The following is a 25,316-nucleotide window of genomic DNA, read 5'->3' as shown; positions in this document are numbered from 1 at the left end:
CAGTGCTTACCTCCTTGGATAGAATAGAGTTATCCACCATGTCCCTCTCGACCTAGGTGTATAAATGGGTACCTGGCAATACTAGGGAAATAATAATAATAGGGGCCTCTGGTATAGCAGTGGCAACACTGAGGAGGCTAGCCAGGGTAAAGAAGGCCTTTTTATTATTGTTATCATTATTAACCACACACCAATAACATTACTGTAAATATAGACATAACATTTAGCAAAGGTAATTTTCCTAAGAATATGCAAAATAAGTTTAGAACTTATGACTTCCAAACCCCTTATGTATAGAATCATTACCATCTGTGATAATATAAACATTTTTTTTTTAATTCATTCACTTGTAATTCATGAATGCGTCTTGACAACCTATTTGATCATGCTATTGCTTGCAAACAAGAATGTTGTTGGACTGCGTCATATTTCCAAATCAAAAGTGAACAAGCACCAAAACTGAAACAAATTAGAAATCATACCACACTGGCAATGTAGCTGAGTAAGTCAGCCAATTTCTCTCCCTGTCACAGACACCAATGCCGTATACTGGGACCCAGACGAAGCAAACAACGCGGAGAACGTCCCCTTCTGGCTGCGCAGAAGAGCCACTGTAATTTCCATTGAGACTACTGCCTACGCTTTACTCGCCCAAATTACCAGACAGGACTACAACTACGCAGGCAGGATAGTTCGATGGCTGAGCAATCAGGGAAATTACAAGGGCGGATTCGTGTCGACGCAGGTTTGTTGAAGGGTTTTATTCCCGTGTGGGAACATGTCGTCCTCATCAGAATAATTGTTATTATCTGGTATATTTTGAGAAGTGTCCCAGAATATATACCTCTTATACTTCTCCAACTGTACTTCTATAGCCTTGAATAATCGTTCACCATCCCAATTATTGATCTCACACCCAGCCATGAACGTCCACTTTAACCTTCACCTCTTCATCTCACTGTCCTCGCCAGGTAGGATCATCTTTTAGTTTTGATTTCGTTTTATCTTCATTACATCCGCTACCCCGCATTTCTTTGTGCTTACACCAAAAAGCGACAACAGTCGCCAACTAACTTCAGGGTCGAAGGAGGCACTATCAGGAGAACAAGGAAGATGAGAAGAAGAGGAAGAAGAAGAAATCATCCCATTACAGGCTTTCTCACATTCATAATTGCCTCAAAACTTAGAAAGAAAAAAAATAGGATGAGTAGGTCTACATAGATCAGCTCTACATGATATCAAAAGACTGGCATGATTTTCTAATTGTACGTGTGGTACAACAGTTACTGTTGAAGTCGGTAATGACACTCGCAGAGTCACCGCTGGGCACCTCTGCAGGCCAGAGCTTACACTGGAGAGTTTTCCTTGATAAGTAAAGTTAATATATATATATATATATATATGGGTGAGAATTTTGAACGATGTACAATTGCCAATTTTCGTACCTTATGACATTCTTTCCCTTAGAACACGCCAGGATGATCTAAGAAAACAGATTTTTTCATGTCATCTCAAAGATTGGTAAATTTCCTTTCAGGAAATATATGGTTTGGTTGACTCTTGCCTGATATTTTTCATTTCACAAGGACTTAAAGCGTAAAAATACGGAAAAAACGCTATTTTCACAATAATATTTGTTTTTCAAACTAATGATGTGCATCTTTAATGGTACGTGGCATCTAATATCTGACCATGTTCTGGATCTGACATATCATGGGTATGTACCACAAAATTATTAGAACTTTATGAGCACGTATAAAATTACAGAGAACAATTAAAATATCAAAGTCCTAAACAGACGAACGTCCGTGATGCTTTTATTTCTATCGCTGCTGCAAATTCTACTTTGTTGTCCCAACTGTAACGTATACGAAAATTTGGTGTTCCACCTAATGAACATATCCTGCAAAAATTGTACGTCTGCTGGCTGTACATGGGACGTAATATTCTTTTATGCAAAATTATACTCAGTTTTCGTCACGGACGTGCTTCCGCTATTTTCTAATAAAGATCGTAGCCCATGAAACGTTATTGGCGATATTGTTCTGAGTCGTAATCAACTAAGATCTAGCAACACGATAATATGTTTGTTTTGAGTTTCTGTCCATCCTTTGTCAAATAGGAACCGAAATTATATTTTTAGACGAACCTCCAAGAAAAAAAGAACGTCCGTGATGATTAAAACGTTTTCGAGTGGGACACCATCTTGCTTTGATGGCGAAGGTGCATTTTACCTTTGGCTCTCTAGCCGAGGAGCTGCATGCCGTTTTTGGAGCGGACTGAGGTTCGTCCGCAGTTTTTGGACCATGCAATTCACCAAAAACCAAGCAAATAATTAATATTTTCTCTGAAAATTCACCTCCTGATCCCCCTCTTAGCAATACATATGTTGTAAGGATGTCAAATTTCATATAATTTGCATTGAAAATACCTTTTCAAATTTTTGAAAGAGTTAGGAAGGCTAGGTACTCTCTGCCGATTAGTTATCCGTCCTGGAACATGACCATAGTAGTAGAACGAACGTCCGTGACAATTCCAGCGAACGTCCGTGACGTATGCAATCCCACCGATAGGGATAACTTGTCCCGAAAGTGTCCTGTATTCTTTAAAACTTTTGTCTCGAATAGCGACAAATAAAGTTTTACAAAGTAAACAATGAGTTTAGAGCAGTAGTTTCAGAATTTTTAAGGCGGTATATGATTATGATGAACAAACAGCTCAAAATTTACTCGCAATTTTACGCTTGTTTTCCTTCTAATTATACAAAAACAGCTAAACACTTAAAACAAAGTTATAGGAAAATGGAATTTTGCGTAATCTGTAATTTCTTTGCGTTTAAATTTCTTTCTAATGAGGTTCTGGAGACAATTTGTACTGTTACAGGTTCTGAAAGTTTCGCTCACGGACGTTCTGTCCGAGAAAGGAAATTTCTGACAATTACAAATATATCACTGCACATAAGATTAATGTTAGTTGAAAATATTACCAAATCACCGAGCCGCTCATACCCGAAAGTGAATAGCGTTCAGCACTCAATTTACCTGTAATAACAAACGGAAAACGTTTTTTTCACGGATGTTCGTTGGTTGAATAAGTCAATGGATTACATAGTAGGAGAAAGAGGATCAGTGCCACTTTTTAGTAACAGGTGCTCTAAGTGTTTATCTTTTGAGTATGGTAGCTGCCGTCTCAAACAGAACACATCCAGTTTTGGTCTCCATAACGGACGTTCGCTGTAATTGTCATGATATTAAATGCCTTAATTCATTGTTATTTTTCTCTTCATGACGATTTTTCTCTCATTCCTTCAATAGCCTGAACATACTGCGACCAAACAGAAAACAAAAACAAAACAAAACAAACCAAAACAAATCCGAAAAGTGCTACGCAATCACATTCAGGATAATGACGGAAGAAGTCTGTAATGAGCATGTGTTGAATAAGAAACGGAAAAGTTTCAAAAGGACGTGGAAGCAGTTGAATGAAAATGACTGAGAAACAGAGAAGGGATCGAGCTCCAACACATAGAAAAAAGAATTGCCAGTGCACTCTCGTTATACCAAATTCCTCTGGAGAAGTTTTTGTTTGTTTGTTTATGTTTTTTATTCATCGAAATGCCGTCATAAGCGAACAAAAATCATGCAGTATACAATTATTGTCTGATGAAAATACGCAAATCCTCCGCTTATCATCACATGGTGTTGTTTTATACTCATCAATGAAAAGCAATATTCATTTGCAATTTTTTCCAAGACTTTTTTTTTTCATTTTGCATTTAAGAGACAGAGAGATCGTCAATTTGTTTGTGCTTTTGTGCTTACTTTGAAAACACATGTTAAAAAAAGTACTGATTAAGAATAGGTTTAAGGTTGCACTTTGATACGTTCGCTCTTCCAAAGATTCGTTACTCCGATGTCTAAAGGTTTGTTATTCCAAAATGAAAAAAAAAAAAATGTAGTTAATTCAGGAGGTTTGTTATTAGAAATGTTCTTCGAAAAATAGATATTAAGGATCATTATTTTTAGGTCCTTTCTTCTAAAAGTGGAATGGGCCTGATATTCGTTTAGGTGAAAACGGTTATTATGAGGTTTTGAAATTGGAGGATTTTAGTTGTTAACTTGTTTCTCCACATTTGGATAAGCGAACATAATTTTTCATGTTCCAATTAATAAGCCTTTCGGTTAACCTTCGGAGATTCCTATCATTTACCGAATGAAAAGCTTCATAATACGAACTCTATCAATTTTCGTATTGACAAACTGTATGAATAACGAGCTTCCGAAATGACGCGCTACAAAAGGTTTGTTATAACAAACCATATTGTATAATATCGAAGTCACAAACATCCATCCAAGTTATATGGAATTATTGTGTCTTGTTATGACGAAACTTCTCAGTATCGAACCTGTTATCATTTCTGACTAATATAATAGCACAAATTCTCCTCGGTAACAGTGTGTAACACAAGGAGCAAACACAGAGGGATTTCTTCCTAACGTATTCGTTTGCCCTCCCCAGCTAAACTTCGTATTTCTATAACGGAGCACATTTCTGTTGTTTTTCTATATCAGTTATTTGTCATAATTTTAGCTGAGACCATGTTCGTTATATAAAAAGCAAATTTTGCATTGCAGACTTTATAACAAGTATAGGACCTGAATATTTACATCATGATAACGAAATTTTGATAAATATATTCGTTCTCAAGGATGGACTACGTCACTGAGATTACACGTACGTTTGTATGTTCATTACGAGAGATGGAAAAATTGTTTTCTTTGATTCCTCATTATGAGAAGATAAACAAGCTTATATAATTGAGAATTGGTAATATCTATTCAGGATTTTGCAGAGGAGTTTGTTCTCGACATGAAATTGCTGTTTGTTGTGAGTAGAATGCGTTTCCAACTCAAGAGAGCTGCATTGTTCAATATCTTGTTTGTTCCGAACGTCCGTGAGCTACATGCGAACCTCCGTGATGAAAACTATGCTATGTTTGTTGGGTTATAGAGACTGCCCAGATGAGATACATCTCAAAAAGGTAAATTATTATTTGGGAGTGAGGATCAAAGTATGGGATAGTGAAATAAGAGGTGAAAATACTGAGTTTCTGTAAAATGCGCGTAAAGTGGAGAAAGTGTTTAGCGGAAGAGCGATATTTCCACAGAAATGACGAATTTAGTTAAATCATCAATTGTCTACCATTACGTACAGGTTAAGAGTACAAGCTTGATATTCTGCAATCACGTACACATGTCCCTTAAGATATTTCGTTAGGATTTTGAATTGAATCAGATCTTTGGAAACTATGTTAAATGGTATTCAAATGTATGTGCAGTACTATTCCTCACGGACGTTCGCTGCTCTGGACATGGTAAACTTCAGCGGTGAATAAAAACTTGTTCCTCTGGGAAAATCCTAGTATAATTGGGTTCATATTAAAGCTTGAGTTATACTCTTTCAGGTAAGATGAATGATTTGGAGAATTTCCTACTTTTTAAATTTTGCCCTGTTTTGGCTCAATTGTACATCGTTCAAAATTCTGACCCATATATATAATGCCTACTCTACTTTCTACTCTCAATAGGATACGGTTGTGGCGATGCAGGCTTTAGCCGAATACTCCTCTACCCTTCCGAGGGAAGACGGACTCGACCTTGAATGCCGCGTGCAGTACGACCGTCGGGTGAGGAGGGATACGTACGAATTTACGAATGACAACGCGAGGGTGCAGCAAGAAGAAGATGTAAGTCGAGTTCAATAACGCTCACGTCCTATTATACTCTAACCACTGCTCAGTGCCGTATATACGGCACTGCCACTGCCTAGTTACATGAGAAGGACATTTCTATTAAATATGTTTCCTTTGTATTAATGATGTTGGAAATAAAACAGATGCACTGGAGTGTTACGTAATAATTTTATATCGTGCGAGTTATGCGAGTATTGAAATTCCTCTCGAAGGTCAGCCAATACTTAACTGAACTGTAGCAGAGAGCAATACTTTATCGAATATTTTCCAATTTCGGTAGCTATTCAGAAAGAGCTAGAAATCCTCATATCGACATGGAAAAATCCGTTATTTATGATTTTATGAGTAATGGACCCTGTCTTGTGAACACTGAATTTGGAAAGAGAAGCGATTATCCATGATCAGTCAAAAGCAGCAGAAACATTTGCCTAAAGTAGCAGAAAGTGGGAAAAATTAACAACTCTGTACTTTACACTTGACATAAGCGTGCATGGATTAAAAAAAAGTAATTCTATAGGGTGTACTAAAACATTAATTCGATTTGTATAGTAAGTATATTTAACTACAGGACTTTGCAGTTATATGGATGGATTGCTGTCACAGCTAACAACGTACTTCTGTTCATCATGAGAGATTGTCTGGAGGGGGGGGGGTGTGAAATGCAATCCTAAGAAGCAGATTTGAGCTAGATTTGTATTCATGTCTTAATTACATTTTAAAGGACAGCAATAAACGTAGTTTTCTTTACCGAGTGTTTTTAAACGGGGACTGAAAGCCACCATCAGTACGTGGGAATTCTGAGCAACATTTCCTCCTTGAATGAAATATTGATTATTATACAAATAATGCACAGGAGAGATTGCTTTAATGAGTTGCAGCGTACTCAAGATTATTTATATTGGTGAAACATGATGCAAAACATAATACCGTATGTATACCAGACAGTGCGGCGTCTCCACTAACGTCATAACCTTTAAACCTGTGATTCTTTTTTATACCCCCACCCACACATAGTGTGATGGGGGGGGGGGGGTATATAGGAATCACTCTGAGGTCGGGTGGCCGGTCGGGCGGTCGGTCGGTCGGTCGGCCGGGCAGGCCGCGGTCGGGCGGTCGGGCGGTCGGTGGGTCGGTCCATTGCAAAATCTTGTGGATCAAACTCCTCTCTCATTTTTTGAGCAATTGACCCCAAATTTGGCATGCGTGACTGCTATCAAAGTTAGATGTGCAAGACACCTTTTTCGTTAGTATTGCATAATGCGTTGCCATGACAAGAGCAAATTTTTAACAAATCTTGTAAAATGTTGTGGATCGAACTACTCTCTCATTTTTTGAGCAAATGACCCCAAATACGGCATGCATGACTGCTATCAAAGGTAGATGTGAAAGACAATTTATTTTTCGTTAGTATAGCATAATACGTTGCCATGGTAACGGCATATTTCCACCAAAAGTTGGTGGATTGAACTTATCTCTCATTTTTTGAGCAATCGACCCCAAATTTGGCATGTGTGACCGCTATCAAAGTTAGATGTGCAAGACACCTTTTTTGTGAGTATCGTATAATACGTTGCAATGGTAACGGCATATTTTCATAAAAAATTGTGGATCGACCTACTCTCTCATTTTTGAGCAATTAACCCAAATTTGGCATGTGTGACCGCTATCAAAGGAAGATGTGCTGAACACCTTTTTCGTCAGTATTGCATAATGCGTTGCCATGGCAACAGCAAATTTTTAACAAATCTTGTAAAATGTTGTGGATCGAACTACTCTCATTTTTTGAGCAGTTGACCCCAAATTCGGCATGCATGACTGCTATCAAAGGTACATGTGCAAGACAACTTTTTCGTTGATATCGCGTAATACGTTGCCATGGTAACGGCATATTTTCACAAAAACTTGATGGATTGAACTACTCTCTCATTTTTTGAGCAATTAACCCCAAAGTTGGCGTGTGTGACCAGGATCAAAGGAAGATGTGTAATAAAACCTTTTCCATTAATATTGCACTACTCTCTCATTTTTCGAGCAATTGACACCAAATTTGGCATGTGGGACCACTATCAAATAAAGATGTGCATGACACCTTTTTCGTTAGTATTGCATAGTGCGTTGCCATGGCAACGGCAAATTTCAAAGAAATCTTACAAAATGTTCTCTTTGAGCACTTGGCTTGAAATTTGGTACATATGACCATTGCAGTCATAAATGTGCAAACTTAATCTTTCGTCATTGTTTAACAATGTGTTGCCATGGTAACAGCATTCTTTCCCTAAGAAGAATACAAAAATATTTTTGATTCAGTTAACTCCCTCAGTCTTTGAGCATATGGCTTGAAATTTGGCACATGTAACGGCTATGGTATGTAAATGTGCAAACTTAATCTTTCGTTATTGTTGAAAAATGTGTTGCCATGGTAACAGCTTATTTTGATTGAAAATCATACAAAAATACTATGGACTCAGTTAACTCCCTCAGTCTTTGAGCACATGGCTTGAAATTTGGCACATGTGACTGTTATAGCACGAAGATGTGCAAACTTCGTCTTTCGTCATTATTGAACAATGTGTTGCCATAGCAACAGTATATTTTGAATGAAAATCATACAAAAATACTATGGATTTAATTAATTCCGTCAGTCTTTGAGCTCTCGGTTTGAAATTTGGCACATGTGACCGTTATAGCACGAAGATGTACAAACTTCCTCTTTCGTTATTGTTGAATAGTGTGTTGCCATGGCAACAGTATATCTTGAATGAAAATAATACAAAAATTGTGTTTCAGCTAACTCTTTCAGTTTTGGGGCATTTGGCTTCAAATTTGGCACATGTGATCTTGGTATAACGTAGATGTGCAAAATTTATTTTTCGTCATTGTTGAAAAATGTGTTGCCATGGTAACTGCATATTTAAATGAAAATTATGCAATGATATGAATTCAGATAACTCCCTCAGCTTTTCAGCATTTGACTTGAAATTTGGCATGTGTGACAGCTGTGATATGTAGTTGTGCAAACTTCATTCTTTGTTATGTCAAACATTGTGTTGCCATGGTAACAACATTTTTTTATGAAAATCATGGAAATTGCCAATTTAATTATCTTACTCCATCAGGTTTTGAGCACTTGACTTGAGTATGACACTTGTGACTATCAGTGAGTAAAATGGACATTTGTTCAATGTTGAATAATGCATTGACATGGTTTATATTCTTTTTTTTTCAATAAAAAACATACAAAGCTAATGCTGGTTGAGCTAACTCCCTCAGTGTTAGGTGGGGGTATTAATCACATTGAGTGATGGTTATATAGTTTGTTTTGTTTTTTGTTTTGTTTTTTTGGTGGCGAAGGGGGTTATGAAATGGGTCAATGAACTATTGATTATTATCATTATATAGAAAACATGCAATACATAATCAATTACAAAGCTCAAAACAATCAATCAATACAATAAGACAAAAATACCCAAACACTGAATGCACCTGACAGGGCTGCCAGGCATTGGTCAAGTTAACTAAATAACTGTAGTCCGCGGACCGCCCTAACCTATATCCCTTCCAGACGCATCCAGCGTTACAGATTTATGTGCCACTGATTATCATGATAAGATGTCCATAACTGTACTTTTTAAAATTTCTTGCATAAAAATCAAACTTTGTAAAAATCCTTGTATATTTCACAATATCAAATCACAATCTACAAACTCATGATCACAGTGACATAGTTACAAAACAGATCCCTTTACTCTCCAAACCCTCCCCTCACACACTCCCCAAATTAAGAATCCTATCACCCCACCCCCCCCCCCCTCCTTCGTACAACCATTAACACAGGACAAAACAAAAAACTATTCTGCAAACATTAATAGCAATTTGAAGCGGGTGGTAACCAGGCCAACAAAACTGTACAAGGAAGCCAGTGACATACCACAATCCCTAGACAATCCCAATTTCTAAATTAAACCCATTTTCCCCACGAAACCCTCAGAAAACCAATAAAAATAGTCAATATACATATACAGAACATATATAAACATACATTTCTAATTCTTATTATTATTATCAAACTGCTGGATTGAGGAAATGACAAGAAGCCATAAAAAAAATGCAGCTGTTTTAAAAAAAAAAAGGTTTAAACTATGACAAACAGGTAAAAATCATTAAAGAATTTGCACAGATACTATTAAAAACAGAAAACAGCCTTCTGGGCTGGGAAGAAATGACATTTCTCAGACAGAAATTAAAGGGGAAGGTTGAAAAAGAAGAAAAAAAAAAAGCAAATTGACTATCCAACCCTCCCCCCCCCCCCCAAAAAAAAAAAAAAAAAAATCTATTAAAACTTTTGTTAACAGCAGTGTTACAAAAAAAAAAAAAGCTCATATCTGGCAAATCTTAAACATAAATACAATTCTGTATTATCTAATCTTTTGCAGATTAATGCCATGAGGTATGCATACTTATGTACACATATTCATTCACTCATAAATACATTATTTCAATATCATTTAAATACCTCAACTTAAAAAAAAAATGCTGTCCACAAAACTGGATATAAAAAAAATACACAGAAATGAAATTCAGCACTTTCACTTAATATTTGACCTTTTTTTTAGATTAGTTTTACTTATTTTGTATTTCAATACAATTAGGCCGCTCTTCGATCGGTCGTGTATAGTCGACCGCGTAGGGCCTTGTTTGGATTTTGCGCTGCGCGCGCGCGTCTCATACATGTGGATGTTCTGTACTCCTTGCAAATGTAGGCTAATGCAGAGCTATAGCTACACACCATGGCTTATACGTGGGCGTTGGACACCCGAGTATACGCCGTGATGTTATGCTTTTTCGCTACATACCTGTACTTTTTTGCACTCCCGCGCATGTAAAGTTAGAAAATAAAGAGCCCACACGTCATTCATTTCAGCACTTCTGAATGGCTAACATTCTTGAACGTGTTTTATGACTTCGCATTTTTGTAGTCTTTTTTGTTTAAATGTAAACGAGTAAAAAAAAAGTAATGAAAATCACGAAATAGCAGGGTGCTGTGGTGTTCCTGGAAATCCAGAAGAAAGATTGCTCGGTAACTGCATGCATACTGTAGTTTATGCAATCCATATTATGTGTATTTTGGGTTTTTATTTTTTTTTAGAATAGAAATGCTATGTTTGAATGCGATGTTAACTGCTATCATTCTCACCTTGAAGAAGGATTGTTTGTAATCACCATTGATCACGATATGCACTGAAGCCTTCGTTCGTAACATCAAATTGAAATTATGCGTTATGTACGCTTTCTGTGTACCAATGTAATAGCCTTTATGATTATTTTTGTTTCAGATTACTCCCTCTATCGGTAAAGAGTTAACTCTCATCGGGGAGGGACATGGAGTAGGCAAGGCAAACGTAAGTTTTAAAGGAGAATGAACCCCAAATAAACTGCCCCCAAAACCCTATACAGTATTAATGGAGCATTTTAGTGCAGTTTGAGGAAAATCGGATAATGTGCCAAATGTTTAAAGTTTTTGGTGCAGCCATCGATCACCTGGATGAGAAGACTCAACATCACTTTGTGACGTCATTTAGGAACAAGATATAAAGAAAATTCAACATATTTTCTCCTTTCTGTCTTAATGAAAGAGCAGTTGACTCACCTATTTGATAGAAAGGCAGGCAGGGGAATAACATTAGTCTTTAAATATCAGTAGATTGTAACCAATCTAAATATTCACAAAAAATGTTAGAAAGTGAAAATATGTTAGAAAGTGAAAATATGTAAAATTCTCTACAAGTTTTCATTGTATCGTTGTATATACGTGATGTCATGCACTGCGGTAGTCTTCTCAGCCAGCAATGACTACACCGAAACTTTAACAACTCCTAACTTTTTAAAGGATTGCCCGACTTTCCTAAAACTGTGCTTATGACGGCAGTCCTATTAATATTGTTGAATTAAATGTTATCCACATGTATAATTGTTTTTATTCCCCTTTCGAACGAAAATTCAAAGTTGTTATAGCAGTGTCTGTATCATCCTCGCGTAGGTAATGTGTTTTCTAACCCTGTCATCTCGACTACTATTATATAAAATATCGCTACTTTCCCTTGTGAATGAAGTTCCGATATGGGATTTGTATATCAATGTATTGACTTGTTCTGTCTACCGTCTTTTCATAGTTTTGTATTTGTTGCTATACGTGGAAAAAAGAAATATCACCAAATCAAACTATTAACACACACACACTCACACACACACACACACATATACTAGGTGTTTCAAAAAACATTTCCCACTTTTGATTCTTAATATTAGTAATTCAAAAACTATATATCAGATAACATTGTCATTGATATGAGTGATAGCTGAATAGTGTACAATTTGGTTGGAGGTGGTTTAAATATGAAAGTATAAATCAGTTTCATGAAATCCATGATTAATTTCACAGTTAGGTTCCCGATTTTGCTCTATTTTAAACCCTCTGTACAACATTTCACTTTGCCGATGGGTGTGTATGGGAGTGTGTGGTTAACACCCTGACAATGGTCCTGAACAATGGCCAGGGTTTGAATGCTTCATTATTTATTCATGAGAAATTCCACTATCACACCTAGTCTTTATTCAGCCTCTGGCAGTATCTGTGTAAAGTCAAACGCCTGCCGATACTGTCGTTGAGTCGTGACAGTACTCTCCCTACTTCTGAAAAACGAAATTACAATGATTACCTTCTGTTCTATCCTAAACATGGTGACAGGAAGCAAAGAAAATCAATTAGTGTATACACTTGTGTATATGGAGCCTTAAATCAATCTACTGTGAAACAAATCTCCCCAATGATAAATGCTGCTGAACTCTTTACCAAAAATGATCTCTTTTTATCGAAAAAGCGCAAAATTTGTCAGACTATTTAATTATTAGACAGTGGTATTAAAATGAGGAACTTTAAATAATTGATGCTTATTTATCTCCCAAATTTAGTGATGAAGCAAAATTTCAAAATGATTGCCAGCAGGAATGAAATGAGGTGTTTGCAAGCACATGGAAACATGTGCTTACCTTTTCCATGCGCATACATTTTACCCTTTACCGTGCATGAATTCAGACTAGCAGTGCCCAGGGCAATCCACATGAATTATTGATTAAGCATTCATGTGCCTGGGAGCGCGAGACTGACGCCTAGTCAACAGGTGGTTCAGGCATGTCCATTGTTAAGGGGCCATTGTCAGCACACACTCACATACACATCATTGGTTCCTGTGCAAAGTTCAATTTTTGTACAGAGGGTTAAAATTTGACCAAAATCTGAAACCTTACACTGTACTTCAAAATCAATCTTATTCTTGTTCATTTTCCATCTGTGAAGATGGCTGGATAGCCCATATTCAGCTACAATAAGCTGGTCTTCCATGGGGTCCAGTGGGATGTGGGTGGGACCACTTCACCGGGTTAGACACCCTGCTCTTTGCGATGAATGAATGAAGCGGGATCTTTTACGTGCATGAGCTGTGACTCTCTCATACACGGGACCTCCATTTTATGTCCTATCCGAGGGACAGAGTGTTTTGCCTCTTGCTAGAGGGGACGGTATGTTTACACACAACATTGCTCAGTCCAAACTCGGGTTCGAACCCGGGCCGCGTGATCGTGAGGCAGACGCGCTACCGACTGAGCCAACTCACCGCCCTCTTAGATCTTAGATTTCTTAGATCTTAGATTTAATTAAACTGATTTATGCTTTCACATTCAAATCACCTCCAACAAAATTGTACACTATTCAGCTATTACTCATAATGACAGTTTTATTGGATGAATAGTTGTTGAACTATTAATGATCAAAAGTGGGAAATGTTTTTTGAAATACTTAAGTACATACACACACACACACACACACACACACACACACACACACATATATATATATATATATATATATATATATATATATATATATATATATATTATATGTATGTATCGGTATTGTGTAAACGTTCAGCAATTCCAGTTTGATGTGTCATGTATTTCTCTTAAGATTTCACAATTTCTTTGAAATGTGACATCATAAGAAAGACTTGCTTTAAAATGTTGAATCTTAATATTTTTGTGATTGCACTGACCTTAGCATTTCAAACGATTCTAAAAGCAGTATATTACCATGCTTCTGCATTGCTTGGCAGGTCGAATTATCCTACAACTCGGAGGCATCAGACGTGGCCACGTGTCCGTTCATACTTAATGTTAGCGCTTCGGAAGTGAGGGACGGAGGAAACCTGAAGCACATTGACATTACAGTCTGCACAAGGTAGCTGTGTAAAGTGTTCCGTGCTTTTTATACAATTAATTATTCTTTTTGTAGACGAAGAAAAGCCGATCAGCACATCGAGTTATTTATTGGGACGACACTAGTCTGCCACTACAAAAGCAGAGCAAATGACGTCGCGTTTGATTTATAACAAGAAAAATACCAATGATAATAATGCATCATCGTCAGTGAGAACCAAACTTTACAAATAAGAAAAAAATAAAGAAAGGTCGTTTACACGTGATTAAAATGAACAGATTCTGAAGCTCTTTTTCTTGATCAAGAATAGTCATGTCCAGGGTAGACGATGTGATATGTTTTCCATCTTTTATCCCAGTTCGATTCCCAATGGACCTCATGGGGGAAAAAAAACCAGAGCTATCGCGCAGATTTTTCTGAAATGGGTTATCGAACTTCACATATTTTATCATTTGCAACACGTCATTTTTTTTTTTCAATTATGTTCTCATGCTTTACCTTTGATTCATATCTCAACTATGTCATGTTGAATACTGTTATTTTGTATTGTATATAATCTTACTGTTTCGGAAATAAAAACAAATGAACAAACAAGGCCGTCAGCCCCGTCAAGCCATGCTTATTCTGATGGTCTCCTGCTTCCTTTGCTGAATTAGTACTGCCTATTAAGATTTATACTACCATAAAAGATACAATAATATAATAGATATCAATATGAATATGAATGTAAATAATTATGTTATAGATTTAATTGTGAGTATAAATGCTCTCTCTGAAGTTTGATATAAATAAGACAATGATATGGAAAATTCATACAGCGCTTACAGTCAATCTTCGAGTTTCAGAGCGAATTGCAGATGATGCGAACCCATCTCAACCCATGAATGTTTAAGTGTATTGGTGTTAAAAAAAGGTCGTAAGAATAGTTATAGTCGTCTTGTTTTTGAAGGTTGTGATGTGATGAATAATAAAATATCGGTAGTTGTAATGAAATGGTGTAGGGAAAGGTTATAACCAACAAAAAATTCGACGATCCCGAGAGAGTGATGGGACTTTTTTTCTTCTTCTTCTTCTTCTTGAGGTATTTGACTACGGAGAGAGTGTAAATTGTAATGATGTGAGAGCTGAAATGCTGCTTTTCTTACTGAAATATTGATACAATGCAACGTGACTTACGGACCTACGGAATAATGACCATGACTCATATACCTTTTGATTTTCCCGACATGTTAACTAGACTGGTTCCGCTCTAGAGATTGCTTCCATCCATTTTTATGCCTCCGCCACGAAGTGGTGCCGGAGGCATTATGTTTTCGTGTTGTCCGTCCGTCCGTCCGTCCTTCCGTCCGTCCGTAATGAATTTTGTGGACAGCATTACTAAAAAAAAAAAAAAAAAAAAAAAAAAAAAAAAAAAAAACCTTTTAAGGTATCCTAATGAAACTTCGTGTATTAGGGGGTGAAGTTGTGCCTATCAACTTTTGGGTGCTCACGGTCAAAGGTCAAAAGGTCAAGGTCAAATACATAAAATTTCACTATTTCCACCATATCTAGGCAATGCCTGAAGATATTTTCTTGAAACTTTGTGTATACATGTATTACCCAATTAAGATTCTCTGGTGAAAGTTTGGGGTCATGAGGTCAAAGGTCAAAGGTCAAAAGGTCAAGTAAAAATATTAAAACTTCACATTTTTTCCATACCTTGGAAATTGTTCAAGGTATCTTCTTGGAACATAGTACATATACATGTACTGACTGCCACTGATTATCTATACAATTTAGGGTTCATGGGGTCAAAGGTCAGGGGTCGAATGTCAAGGGCAACACTTCAAAATTTTAGTATTTTCCTTATATTTATGCAATGCCAGCAGGATTTTTTATTTTTACACTTGGTGTATGCATGTATAACCTAATAGAGATTCTCTGGAAAGTTTTTCTTTTTCGCCTCAAAGGTCAAAAGGTCAAAGATCAAGTCATAGTGCTGAACTAACTTTTTCCTCCATATCTCGGAAGTGGCTCAAGTTATCTTGAAACTTACTACATATTTATACATGTTCTGCCTGACAGTGATCATCTTAGGAATTTTAGGGTCAAAGGCCAGATGAAAATGGTAACAATTCACTATTCAATACAGAAATTGCACTTTTTCTCCATACCTCGAAAATTACTCAATGCATAAAGGTATGAATGGGTCAAAGTCAAGTTAAAGTCCTTAAATCCCAATTACATGCTCTCCTATTCATCCAATTAAACCTATATAGGTCATGGAAGGTGAACATTCAACACAATTGTGACAAACTTGTCATTTTAATATTTTGCCAATTTTGAGAAAATGTAATCACACATTGTCCACATGTACTATCTAGACCTATTAGGAGAGTCATGCATTATGGCGGAGGCATACCAGTCGCCATAGCGACATTTCTAGTTTTTTTTTTTCTGCTAAGGTCTTTTTCAATAGGTGTACATTCAGTCCTTTTCACGATTTTCGTCAGTTTTCATGTTGATGAGTCCGTTTTTGAACGCAATATAATAATCATGACACAGTCAAAAACCCTTAATCACCATGAACCCGATGAAGGTGTAGCTGTCCCATGAGTTTTTGTTTTTTCTTTATATAAAGGGGATGGAGTTGTTTTGTCTTCTTTCTGTGGGGGAAAAAAAACATGTGTGTGTGTATGTGTATGTGTGTGTGTCATCTATCGCTCACTCTTCGTCTATGCAGTCTTTGCACAGAGAACAGAGAACCGTTTTTCAATGAACACGGGCTTTATGTATTTAAAGATAATGATGTATTAATGTGAATTCACTCATTGTAATTTGGACCGACTGATCTTCTCCAAATTGTGTAAGGTAAATGTGGTTGAATATTTTGTTTACTGTCAATGCATCAAGGTATCTCCGCGAAAAAGAGACCCACATGGGGATCATAGATGTTGGAATTTACTCTGGCTTCCGCCCTGTGATTGAGGACCTAAAAGAGGTGAGTGCCTGGAAAAAAACAAAACAAAACAAAACAAAACAAAACAAACCAAAACAGCCCACAATAAATCCCCATGGTCTTTCAAGATGAATATGAAATTCTAACTCTTGTTCCGAAGATGTGGTAGTTTCCATAATGATAGCAACCTCAGCACTGATTACCATACTGTGGATTAAGTGCACTAACTTTGCGCTTAAAAAAAAAGCCTGACAGCGATGTATCACTTGCAGGTGCTGAAGATCTGTACTGATTTCCAGTGTCATTTCGGTTCACCATCCTCAGCACTAAATATTGTTAAAAGAGCAAATATTTGTGTAAGAGATTTATCAAAGTGTATTTTTACCATGAAAGAAGTTTTACAGATTGCTCTGTAGGTGATGAAATTTGGTTCGGTGTTATGTTTCCCTTCTCCTTTTTTTTTACACACAATTTACAATTTATTGAACTGAAACTGAAGTGAGCTGAAATGTCGCTTTGTTGTGAGGTATTCCTACGATTAAAGGGCACTAAAGCGTTATTATGTAATTCCATTTGTGAAGACATCTCCGATGAAAAAGAGAAAAGCTGTTGTACTATGATCGTGAAAATGATTGAAACATGCTAAATAGATGTGTTCCTTCTTATTTATCTTTTTAACAGATCACGAACAGTAGCGACCTCATCGCAATGTACGAAGTTAACGACCGATCCGTGATCTTCTACGCTGACGCGGTAGGATAAGTTTCATGGATTGTTATGCTGCATCACGAAGCATTGTATACTGTACCTTTAACACAATCTATGGCATGACAGCGAGAAGAGAAGCTAGTTCGTCTAAGTTATAGTTGTAGTTTTAAATCTAATGATACAATTTATGTCCAAATAAGCACATGGACGCAAACTACATGTGCACACACAAACACATTGGCCCACGTTTGCATTTTATCGCAGTATCTCACACAGTGTCACAAATTTGCGTATCCGCACACACCAGCATGTTTAACATCACAGTCTCATTCCTAGAGCCCTCTTCTTTCATTTCGTTTTCCTCTTTGATCTCATCGGCTCTTTTTTTTTTTGTGTGTGAAATTATTTGTCAGTACTATTTCTAGACGTCCGTATATGCATGCATTATCGTTATCTTTTTTTTCTTTGTCCTCAGAGTATGTTATGATCATCAAACAATTACTTGATAAAGATGTCTCCCTCATTTAAAACTTACACAATTTCATAAGATACAAGTCGAAGAGAAGATTAAAAGGCAATTCCGCACCATTTAAAGTTTTATTTTGCAAAGGAAAAGTAAAATTGGGTATGAGCACAACAATGAAAATTTAATCAAAATCGCATAAAAAGATGCGACCCGTAAAGCTAACCGCGGCCCTAAAAGCTGACCCCAACTCCTCCCACCCCCCGAAAAAAAGTTTGCTATGTTCTTAGGTAATATAAGTGTGCAAGAATGCACGGAAGGTAACTTGCGACTCTCAGGTGAGCGCAAGACCTTCAGACCTCTTGCTTTCAAACTATAGTATAGAAGTGTTTTTGCTTGTACTGCCTGAACAAATGACTCTAGAATAAAAATCAAACTAAAATGACAATGTAACGCTCTATCAACTGACAGATTCCACATGATGAACTCCTCTGCGTCAACTTTAAAGTGATTGCAGATAGCATTGTTGGAAACATCCAAGCCGTGCCTGTTCATGTGTACGACTACTATGTTGGAGGTACGAGCTTCATGATACGATTGTTAATATATGTGACCCAGCATCACAAATTACCAAAAAGTCTCCAGAATTGTATCTTTAGTGAACAGCAGATTCTGAAAAAGCAGACTTTACGCCTTAAAATAATGTATAACTCAATTCAAATGAACTAACCTAACCTATCTAAATAACGGAAAGAAAGTAGGGCCCTACACACTTCGGAAAAGTGTCTACTGAGAAAAGATACTTTAAAGTTTAGGATCTATTCAAGTTTTTATCCTCACTAAGATGCACTCTGTGTTATGAATGGGGTAAAACAGGATGTAAAACTCTATAGCAACCACATCGGAGGTATTATCAAATGAAGCTTAAATTGAGCATGTTTTATTACATTCAATCCATAACTAATACCAACTTTCAATGCAGTAGCATCATTACAAAGTTACAAAGTTATTACAATCGGAAAGGAACTCTTCATATAATGTATTATGTATTTGTACGAAAATGAGACATCCGCTGTAAAGAATAGAAATTGCTTCCCGTGCAAATTCGTGCAGGCTTTTTACTGAATTAAGTTGAATTTTTGACATATCTTAATGGGTTGTTCTCGTACTTCTTTCTTAACACACCATAGAGGAAACATGCACAGTCTTTTACAAGCCTGGGAACGAGAGCCCGCTGCTTTCAACTCTCTGCGCTGCTGATGAATGCGTCTGTGTTCAAGGTAAAATAATAAATATATATATATATATATAGATAGATATAGATATATATATATATATATATATATATATGTAGTACAATATATAGTAGGATGGAAGGCGTTGCTTTATTAGTGACTTAGCTGGACAGTCTGTTTCGGCCGAAGCCTCGTCAGCAACTAAATCAGTTTCTTGTTAAAGTACAGTGTAAGACATACGGCTCTGGTGCACTCAAGCAAGCAAACAAAAGATACAAAAGGTACATGCACGTGGCTACTTAACAGCACCATAAAGTTGATAATGACACTGGTACTGGGCTTAACGTAAGGCAGGGGTAATATGGTTAAAAAGAAACTGATTTAGTTGCTGACGAGGCTTCGGCCGAAACAGACTGTCCAGCTAAGTCACTTATAAAGCAACGCCTTCCATCCTACTATATATTGTACTACATGGGCTCCTATGTAGTTGAGCACTGTCAGCCATATTGCAGTCCACACTCTACTTACGTATATATATATATATGTATATGTATATATATATGTACATGTATATAATATATAATGTATATACATATATATATATACATATGTACATGTATATAATATATATATACATATATATATATATGTACATGTATATATATATATATATATACAATGTATATATATACAAGTATACAATATCATGTATGTAGATAATGATGAACATAGTATACAGTATACAGTATATGTCCCCCCCCCCCCTCGAAAGAAAAAATACAATCAGATTTTCGCATTAATAAATTCCAATATGGTTATAGTTATTTCAGAGTCTAAGAATATAACATCTTACCTATATTTTGCTGAAAACCCCATTCAGTTTGGTTAAGTGGTCACAGAGAAGTGTGTATCATTGTGCTGCATGTTGTGCGTTTCATTCTTCCTTAAGCACTTGTTTGCTTTTCGAACTGCATGTTCATGTGTGAACACAATGGACAGAACTTGGAGTGAAGGGATTACTGACGTGTTCTACAGAAAACCTCATTTCTCTTTGACCACTGAAGCAAATCGGATGGAGTTTTCTGTGAGATGTGGATAATACGTTATAGTTTCATATCCTGAAATTGTGTTTGGATGGATTCACTGTTTTTAGAATTATCGTTGCGGAGGGTCCCGTTGTTTTTGTTTTTGTTTTTGTTTTTGTTTTTGTTTTTTTTTTGTTGTTGTTGTTGTTTTGTTTTTGTTTTTTTTGGGGGGGTTATTGTTTTACATACGCTATATAACTACATACATACATAAATGATATATCAAGGCTTTCTCAGGTAACCCATTTGGCTCACTGTACATGACTATGAAATTTTGGTGCCCCCGAAAAGAAAATAATAATTGACCGGAAAGAAAAGGAAACATTAAAATTCATATTAAATTTCAGCTGCACGATCGGGCAACCAAAATATAGCCCAGGGCAACAGCTAATGACGAGCCCTGTATATATATATATATATATATATATATATATATATATATATTCCATTCAGTAATCGTTTATTTCCATTCAACATAAAGCTGAAACAACACACAAAGCATACACTACAAAGATTTAAGATGTATATATCCTCAAAAACTCCACAAACCATGCCAAAAGAGCAATATATCTCACCCAAATATTTTCAGTGATTGGTTTGTGATTGTTTATGATAAACCCAAACGGTGATTGCACGTGCATCGTCTTCATGTGAGTTACGCCTCGCAGAAAGCGAAGAACTAAAAGGCCTACTCTTTAAAAAAAAATAATAATCGACTACTCATGAATCCTTCCTTTAAAAAAAAAAAAATCTATATTTCTGCCATAAAGGCTTTAATATCATTGGTAAATAAGAAGAACGAGATTTAGACCTGACGTCAGCTAAGGCATACCCTATAAAATAAAATTCAATATAAATATATAATACATAAATATAATCATATAGATATAAATACTCTTTACTGTTCGAAAGCTCCCGAAGTGATCACAAAATCATGTTACCCGCATTGTTGATACCCACGATCCACTGAGACTCATTTTCCTCGAGGTCATATTTGAAAGATTTACAATTTAACCCTCAACAACAGGAGGGGTTCGTTAAAACATTCCCCTCGCATTTTTTTTTTTTTTTTTGTACGAAAAATTTGGATGCTACATCTCGCTTACATTTTTATTTGTTGAGAAGGTATAATTCATATTCATGACCAACGTCACAAAGCTGGCGGTTTCAATGGTTTTGTGTGTAAAGTGCATGGGCTTATTTGTGTAAAATCTATGAAGTTCGTCAGAAGTAGTTTTTTTTTTTATGTGTGTGTGTGTGAGAGAGAGAGAGTATATTTCCTCTGATGACAACCCCTATTACTAACATGAAGTATTGTGCAATGTAGATAGCAAAACAATGAAAAGCAAAAAAAAAAAAGATTTGAGGTAGAGAAATACATGGGAATTGGGAGAGAAACAAGAAGTGCTCAACCTTATTTTTGCCAATGAATATTTGTTTCTGATTTACCTGTTTACATAAGCATTTCCCACTTTTAAATTATGTATTGTCAAAATATGCTGTAAACACTATACCTTAAAAAAAAAAAACTGCCCTAATTATGGTAACCAAAATGCGAAAATTCAATTCTGAATTCCGAGTAAAATAAGCATATTTGCATAGTAATTATACAATTCAACTGCTTTGAATTCATTTTAACTCCATTCAATTCAGCTTACAGTGTATTTCATTTCATTTCATTTACTTCTTCAGGAATATTGTTTTAACAATAGATATTCCTTTGACTATGCATTCTTGTAAAAGTACACAACGGGCAAAAAACAACAACATTTTATTCAATTCAAATTCAAATTCAATTCAATTCAAACATTCAATTCAATTCAATTCAATTCAAACACGCCAACTTTGGTAACAGTCACTCGGACTATTGGTATAATCCCTGATTCACTATTAACAAGTCACATTTGGAATTGCTGAAATAGCAATAGGCTAATACTTGAGAGTGATTTCATAACCTGGCTTACTCTTTAGGAGACATCAAATACATAAAATACATGAGGAGGTATAATTACGTGCTTGTTAAGATGGGAACACCTTTCATTTGGATATTTAGAACAGAAGCGCATATTGTTCTTTATTCATTTTTTTTTTTTTTTACGATAGTGGTATCTACATTACAAGTCATTCCATGCAGTGTTGTGTGTGCCCTATCGAAACAGGAAGTTGTTGTCCCTTTTTTTTTTTTTAAGTGTCCAAACATAACCAAAGGGTGGAAAAAGTCACGGTAGCCAAAGTGAAGATCTGTTTATTACCGTTACACTGACATTAGAATTGGCTGGAAGAAAAGTAGTTTTCGACAATCGATATGACTTTGTTTTTGTCCCTTTTCATCATTTCTGTTGTTGATGTTTTTTCTTGTTTGCTTGCTCTAGATGCTTGTGGATGCGGGCAGCGATTCAACGCATCACAACTGCGGACAGCGGCCTGTGAGACTGATGAGCACTTTGGTAAGTGTTTTTCTTGTGTGTTTATGTGTTGTGTGTGTTGTGTGTGTGTGTGTGTTTGTGTGTGTGTGTGTGTGTGTTTGAAGACGAAGAGAGATACAAGAGATTATAGTTAAACATATGTTATATAAAGCGAGGTCACAGTTAATAACACCGACATTGGTAGAATTAAAAAAGGCATTTAATTAATGACATGTCGAAAGGAAGAGAATGATATTGCCATTAGAAGAAATAAACCGGGTTTGCATTTTGCTGAAATGGGAATGTTTAAATAATTTGTAAAGGATTAGTTTATTTATGCACCCGTACTTCTCCCCTTTTGTGTGTGTTTGATTACTGACTTCTTTTCTTTAGATGTTTTTGAGTTCAGAGATAAGTATTGTGTATATAAAATATATATGCAGGTATGTGGATATGTATATTGCGTGTATGATATGTGTATGTGCATGCATGTATTGTGTGTATGCAGCATATGTCCTAAGCATAATTAGCATAATTATTTATGTTCTGAATGCGAGCAGAAATAACTGTGTGTTGTGTTGAGTGAATGTGTGTGCAGGGGGTGTGAATGTGTGTTTAAGTGGATGTGTGTGTGTGTGTGTGTGTGTGTGTTAAGTGGATGTGTGTGCAGGGTGGGTGTGTAAATGGGTGGGTGGATGAAAGGTGGATGAGATGAGAGGTGGATGAGAGGGAGTTTGTCTGTCTCGGGTAAGGAAGTGGATGTGGTGTAGAGGGTGGGGAGGTGGTTTAGAGATGAGAAGGACGTTTTTTTTTTTTTTTTTTTTTTTTGGGGGGGGGGGTAAAGTTTAAAGTTATGAGTAGTTGAGGGTTGGGTATGGTGGAAAGGTGGGAATGAGGGTGGTTTGTGTTGTTGTTGTTGTTGTCATTGTTCTTTTGATATAATAGAAATTTCATTTCCTGTTTTTTTAGTGTTTGGCTAAATTGCTCACAATTGCATATATGAATTCTGCTTGTTTGTTTTGTAGTTAAAAAGGAATGATCGGATAATTCATTCTATTTCCTCTCTTCTGTTTGATTTCTGCCTTAAAATGAATTGAATGATTATTCTTGTTTTATGGATTATGGATTATGTCTCATAACTGTAGGAATATCTACATGATTTGTGACAGATGTTATGTAGAATGTGTGTATTTTTTTTGAATTGTTATATTCTCAAAGGAAATGGAATTAATAAAAAGATCACTGAAAACAAAAAAAAAATAATCGTCATGTTTGTCACAGAACTTTTTTTTTTCAAAGGGATAAAATGTCTTGTTGGAAATTTCTTTTTCTCAAAAGTATTGATGACTGTTTGGTAAAAATCTATTTTGTTCTCTCTCTAATTTGAAATGTATACACCTTCCTTTTCGCCATCAGTTAGAATCTGACATAAAAGGCCGTACTTTGGGCGTCACGGTGTTGACAGGGACGAATGATTAATATCGATTTCGTAGTGGAATGGATATAACATATGATATGGATTTAGTGAAAGTAGCAATAGGTCTATAATTGAATGAACGCATCAGCCAAAGCTTGAGGAATATCGTACAATTGATTCAGATTTATTTTTTTTTACAATTTCAAAGTTTTGTGCCTTCATCATGTGCATTGCTGGATGGAAGACTACTATTGTTAATTGCGTCAATTTTGACAGTAATGTAAAGAAAATAAAAGGAGAATTCCACAAATTTATTATTTTTTTCATAAAACGTACACATCATCCAATGACTTGTTGGTGAAATAAGAGTACAGTACCATTCCCTCTAATTTTCTTTGTTCTTTCATTATGCTAGAGAGGTGGAAATATGCTAAAGTTTCGTTTCCTCCCTCTTTGCATTTAGTCCATAATGACGTCATGAGGTGTAGTAGTCTTCTTATCCAGCGATGATACCTCCCAACTTTGAAAATTGATAAGTATAGAATCGATTGTCCAATTTTCCTCAAACTTTCACTGATGTGTTTTATATACATTTAAACTCAATACACTTTTATAATTGGGAAGGTATTCTGAAAACCTTCAAAAGTTTTTCCTAAGTTTCTTTTTAAGTAAAAAACTTATGAAGTGCCTAGAACAGACAGATTTGTTTTCTGAAATTTCTTGCTAGGATCTTCTTGTCGTTTAAATTATCAAAGAACATTTTTCAACGTTCAGCCAAGACACACAATTTACAATATTCTCACCTTCGGTGCTTGGGCTTCGTGGTGATAAGATGTTGGATTCTTAAATCTATTTGATAATTTATAAAGTTGACCCCGAGTTGAAACAATTCCTTGTAGTTGCGTTCAGAGAGATATCGTCATCAAAAGGTAATGTGAATTTATATTCATATATTTCAGCGTTCAAGATAAGAGTCAACACAGTAGTAGAGGAGACCGGCTTCTACGTCATCACGGCCACCGTAGAAAACCCGATCAAAACAGG

General features: G+C 36.0%; 1 protein-coding gene across 1 annotated transcript in view; it reads left to right on the top strand.

Annotated features, from left to right (window-relative positions):
* LOC140245875 (complement C3-like) overlaps window positions 1–25,316 on the top strand; it is a 145,304-nt gene that overhangs the window by 105,835 nt on the left and 14,153 nt on the right. Inside the window, exons 31-40 of the mRNA XM_072325360.1 lie at window positions 534–745; window positions 5,588–5,746; window positions 11,086–11,151; window positions 13,918–14,042; window positions 16,914–17,001; window positions 17,641–17,712; window positions 18,602–18,707; window positions 19,321–19,410; window positions 22,823–22,897; window positions 25,232–25,315. Coding sequence (XP_072181461.1) covers window positions 534–745; window positions 5,588–5,746; window positions 11,086–11,151; window positions 13,918–14,042; window positions 16,914–17,001; window positions 17,641–17,712; window positions 18,602–18,707; window positions 19,321–19,410; window positions 22,823–22,897; window positions 25,232–25,315 — 1,077 coding nt within the window. The remainder of the gene's footprint in view (window positions 1–533; window positions 746–5,587; window positions 5,747–11,085; window positions 11,152–13,917; window positions 14,043–16,913; window positions 17,002–17,640; window positions 17,713–18,601; window positions 18,708–19,320; window positions 19,411–22,822; window positions 22,898–25,231; window position 25,316) is intronic.

Source organism: Diadema setosum, unplaced genomic scaffold (assembly GCF_964275005.1).
Source record: "Diadema setosum unplaced genomic scaffold, eeDiaSeto1 scaffold_49, whole genome shotgun sequence".
In the NCBI taxonomy this organism is placed as follows: Eukaryota; Metazoa; Echinodermata; class Echinoidea; order Diadematoida; family Diadematidae; genus Diadema; species Diadema setosum.
The sequence above is the reverse complement of the archived record's forward strand: the minus strand, read 5'-3'. Positions and strand labels throughout refer to the sequence as shown.